Source organism: Pempheris klunzingeri, chromosome 23 (assembly GCF_042242105.1).
Source record: "Pempheris klunzingeri isolate RE-2024b chromosome 23, fPemKlu1.hap1, whole genome shotgun sequence".
Taxonomy (NCBI): domain Eukaryota; kingdom Metazoa; phylum Chordata; class Actinopteri; order Acropomatiformes; family Pempheridae; genus Pempheris; species Pempheris klunzingeri.
In genome coordinates, this window is record NC_092034.1 from 227,501 (window position 1) to 232,500 (window position 5,000).

The window sequence follows — 5,000 nt, forward strand, 5'->3', positions numbered from 1 at the left end:
GATCCCTGCTGATGATCTTGGCTGATCTCTCTCCAGGTGGACGATGATCAGAATGTCATTGGACAAAGAGACGGTCCTCCCTCACGAGGTCGGCGCCGCTTTCCCCGCCGCGCTCGGCCTATCAGAGGAATCGCAGCTGGCTAAGACCCGCCCCCTCCGTCCTAAAAATGGCCTCCATCCGCCCGGCAACAGCCAGCCCCCCCTCACCTCCGCCCCCCCCGCTCAGCGAATCGCGAAGAGGCGATACTCCATCGGCGTCGGCTTCAAAGGGCTCGCCAAGCGCCGCCGCCGCGCCAACAGTGACAGCCAATCGGAGCCGGTGCTGCCGAATCACTTCCTGTTGGGCGGGAACATCTTTGACCCGCTGAACCTCAATTCGTTGTTGGACGAAGACGTCAACAAGTGAGACGCAGCGCGTTTTAGTCAGTTGCTAACTACACGCTAGCAACATGTTAAAAACACGTCAACTACACGCTAGCAGCATGTTAAAACACGTCAACTACACGCTAGCAGCATGTTAAAAACACGCTAACTACACGCTAGCAGCATGTTAAAAACACGCTAACTACACGCTAGCAACATGTTAAAAACACGTCAACTACACGCTAGCAGCATGTTTAAAACACGTCAACTACACGCTAGCAACATGTTAAAAACACGTCAACTACACGCTAGCAGCATGTTTAAAACACGTCAACTACACGCTAGCAACATGTTAAAAACACGTCAACTACACGCTAGCAGCATGTTAAAAACACGTCAACTACACGCTAGCAGCATGTTAAAAACACGCTAACTACACGCTAGCAACATGTTAAAAACACGTCAACTACACGCTAGCAGCATGTTAAAAACACGTCAACTACACGCTAGCAGCATGTTAAAAACACGTCAACTACACGCTAGCAGCATGTTAAAAACACGTCAACTACACGCTAGCAGCATGTTAAAAACACGCTAACTACACGCTAGCAGCATGTTTAAAACACGTCAACTACACGCTAGCAGCATGTTAAAAACACGTCAACTACACGCTAGCAGCATGTTAAAAACACGCTAGCAACATGTTAAAAACACGTCAACTACACGCTAGCAGCATGTTAAAAACACGTCAACTACACGCTAGCAGCATGTTAAAAACACGTCAACTACACGCTAGCAACATGTTAAAAACACGCTAACCACATGCTAGCAACATGTTAAAAACACCACGGCAACAGGGTGACAACACGTTAACATGCTAACATTCTCACAACACGCTAACGCTGTGGTGTGTGAGCTGTTCTAACTCCTCCCCTCCTCCTCAGGGCGACCAATCAGGAGACACCAAAGAGCTCGCCCCTGCCATCGCGGGGCGGAGACCCCGTGGAGATCCTTGTCCCCCGTGATATCACTGACCCCCTGAACCTGAAGGACGGTAAGGGGGGGGAGGGGCTTCTGCTGTCCCCCCTGAAGTCCAGGAGGAGACACAGGAACAGACACCACGGAGGGGGGGGAGAGAGGGAGGCGGCCCCACAGCCCTCCACACCTGGACTCTCAGGTGAGTCTGAAACACCTGGAGCTGCACCTGTCTGCCGGTTCATCCTCTGCAGACAGGAGCAGCTGGTTCATCCTCTTGGACGCTGACACAGGAGGAAAACAATTAAAAAATAAGGAGACTTAATAATAGGACGCTTTCCTGTTGATACTAGTTAACAGCAGTTGATACTAGTTGACAGTTGATACTAGTTGACAGTTGATACTAGTTAACAGCAGTTGATACTAGTTAACAGTTGATACTAGTTGACAGTTGATACTAGTTAACAGTTGATACTAGTTAACAGCAGTTGACACTAGTTAACAGCAGTTGATACTAGTTAACAGCAGTTGATACTAGTTGACAGTTGATACTAGTTAACAGTTGATACTAGTTGACAGTTGATACTAGTTAACAGTTGATACTAGTTAACAGTTGATACTAGTTGACAGTTGATACTAGTTAACAGCTAAACATTAACTAGTTGTTGTTGATGTCCTGCAGTTCCTCTGTTGACCAGAGGCGGCAGCGTTCCAGCGTCTCCTCTCCCCTGTGAACTCAACACGGCCATCACCTGTCGAGATGACGTAGCCCCGCCCCCCATCCTCCCCAGGAGACACACCCACCCTCCGCCCGGCCACACCCACAAGCCTGGTAACCACGGCGACACTCGGCAACGGAGGCGGCGGCGGACCACCTCGACGAGGTCAGCGGGCTGTATGGCTAACACGGTTACCGCTGCAACCGCAGCGCAGCCAACCAGATTCCAGACGCCGCTCTTGGGAGGGGCCACTGCGGGCAGGTGAGTGTTACACCTGGACTGGAACAAAATGCTGGAGTGTGATTGGCTGGCTGACCTCATGATCTCTGCGCTGCACCCTGCAGGTGTGGAGGACCGCAGGCCGGCTTCGCTCTGCCACCACAGAAGAAGAAGAAGGACAAACGGCGCTACCAGTTTGGAAACCACAGCCGTTACTACGGCTATTACGGTTTCTACGGCGACGGGTGGGAGGGGCGAGTTGGGGAGGAGGAGGACTTGCGGCTCCGTCTCCTGGAAGCTGATTGGTTCAGAGACAAGAAGGTGTTGGACGTGGGCTGCGGCGCCGGTCACATGACGCTGGCGATTTCCCGGAGGTTTGGCCCCGCCCACATCCTGGGGGTGGAGCTAGACGAGCGATTGGTCCACGCCGCCAAGCAGAACATCAGGCACTTCCTGTCACATGACCTGGTGGTGGAGGAGAGGAGGAGCAGGGAAGGAGGGGGAGGAGACGGGCAGGTGAGGGAGGCTCGGTCTCTCCTCCCCCTCCCCCTGTCCTTCAGGGTGAGTCGGGGTCCTCTGTCTGCTCCTCCCCTCCTCCTCCCCCCCCCCTCCCTCCTCCTCCTCCTCCTCCTCCTCCAGGTTCCCCAACAATGTCACCTTCATCCAGGTGAGTCTCCTTCCAGTCAGTCACGTCCACCTGAGGGTGACATCACCGCCCCGCTGATGTCACTGCTGACTCCTCCCACAGGGCGACTACGTGTCAGAGTGGGGGGCGTGGCCGGGGCAGTATGATGTCATCATGTGTCTGGGTGTGACCAAATGGGTGCACCTGCAGTCAGGTGACGAGGGCGTGGTCAGACTGTTCAGACGAGCCTATCAGAGTCTGTCGCCGGGCGGATTATTTCTCCTGGAGCCTCAACCATGGAGCCGCTACAGCCACAGCAAGAGGAGCTCGGTGAGACACACACACACTCAGGGACACACACACACACAGGGACACACACACAGGGACACACACACACACAGGGACACACACACAGGGACACACACACACACTCAGGGACACACACACACACAGGGACACACACGGACACACACACACACACACACACACACACTGGGTACATATTCTGTATTGTATTGTGACGCGTGTGTGTGTGTGTGTGTGTGTGTGTGTGTGTGTGTGTGTGTGTGTTAGGAGACGACGTGTCATCACTTCAGGACGGTCAGACTCAGACCTGAACAGTTCACCTGCTACCTGACTGACAGTGTGGGCTTCACTTCATACAGACTGCTCACACACTCAGGTACACACACACACACACACACAGGTACACACACACACACACACACACAGGTACACACACACACACACACAGGTACACACAAACACACACAGGTACACATGCACACACACAGGTACACACACACACACAGGTACACACGCACACACACACACACACAGGTACACACACACACACTCAGGTATACACACACACACACACACACTCATACAGATACACACACACAAAGGTACACACACACACACACACACAGACTCCAGTCTCACTGTATGAACCTGCCCTGTGTGTGTGTGTGTGTGTGTGTGTGTCCAGGTAATCAGCGGCCCATCTACCTGTTCTATAAAGGTCCCGCCCAGAGGATGTGACACGTCTCTCTGAGGCCCCGCCCTCAGGAAGTCCATCCAGCCGCCGTCTTGTTTCCAGGGCAACCATCCTGGGTGGGATGGAGAGGAGAGAGCTGATTGATCGGGACGACACACACCTGTCCTACCTGTGTGGAACCTCTTCATGTTGTTGGCCGCGAGCTGACAGCTGATTGGCCGAACAGTCGAGCTGGTTTGATGACATCACAGAGCAGACTAGACTCATTCTGATTGGACAAAGCAAAGGATTGTGGGTGATCGTCCTCACCCCATGTGACCGCTGGTCCTGGACTCTGTTTGGCCAGTGGACACTGAAGGGAAGTGACACGTCTGTGCAGGTGAATCTTTTCAAAATAAGATGTCGTACTTTGACTGCTTTAGTTTTTTGTGAGAATAAAGAGAAATGATGAGGTGCTGCTGATTGATCCTTTAAATAACCGCTTGAGGAAAGTCCACAACGATGAAAACAGAGTCGATCATCTACTGTTCATGAGTAACGAGCTCTGGTGACGGTTCATTGATGAGTAGACGGGTTGTTTAACAGCCAGTCGATCATTAAGGAAGCTGCTCTGCTCTGCTGAGTCCTTCACTTCCTGTTGCTGCTGTTCAGCTGATGGACAGTCAGAGGAGTAAAACAGTTCAGTTTTGGCTTCGTTCACACTTTAACGTCACCAACTTATGCAGGTCCAATATTTATCGCTCTCTTCACACACCAGACTCCATTAACATCATTACATACATAACAACCATCATTTTACTCAGAACAAAGCAGCTGCTGCCTCCATCAGTGTGTTTGTGTTACTGTGTGAGTTCAGACCAAACACACTGAAGGACAGCAGCTCTAAAATCCCTGTTTTAGTGAATGTAGTCTGGTGTGTGTGCTGTTTGTGGTTAAACCAAAAGGATCTTCCAGGTCTGGCTGCTGGCTGAGGTGATCTACTGGTGATCTACTGGACCAGTTCCAACACTTTTACTACCTACCAGTCACTCAGACACCAGGATGAGGACAGAGAGGATCATGGGTAGAAACAGAGGAGTGACCTTTCACTAGTCGTTCT

The 5,000-nt window shown here is 51.9% G+C and overlaps 1 protein-coding gene across 1 annotated transcript in view; it reads left to right on the plus strand.

The window, feature by feature from the left end:
- Positions 1-4,356, plus strand: part of LOC139223133 (7SK snRNA methylphosphate capping enzyme-like) — a 5,329-nt gene extending 973 nt beyond the window's left edge. Inside the window, 8 exon segments of the mRNA XM_070855097.1 lie at positions 37-402; positions 1,308-1,540; positions 2,021-2,318; positions 2,402-2,873; positions 2,875-2,943; positions 3,025-3,231; positions 3,475-3,583; positions 3,893-4,356. Coding sequence (XP_070711198.1) covers positions 44-402; positions 1,308-1,540; positions 2,021-2,318; positions 2,402-2,873; positions 2,875-2,943; positions 3,025-3,231; positions 3,475-3,583; positions 3,893-3,945 — 1,800 coding nt within the window. The 5' untranslated portion in view covers positions 37-43 and the 3' untranslated portion in view covers positions 3,946-4,356.
- Positions 4,357-5,000: the final 644 nt, after the last annotated feature.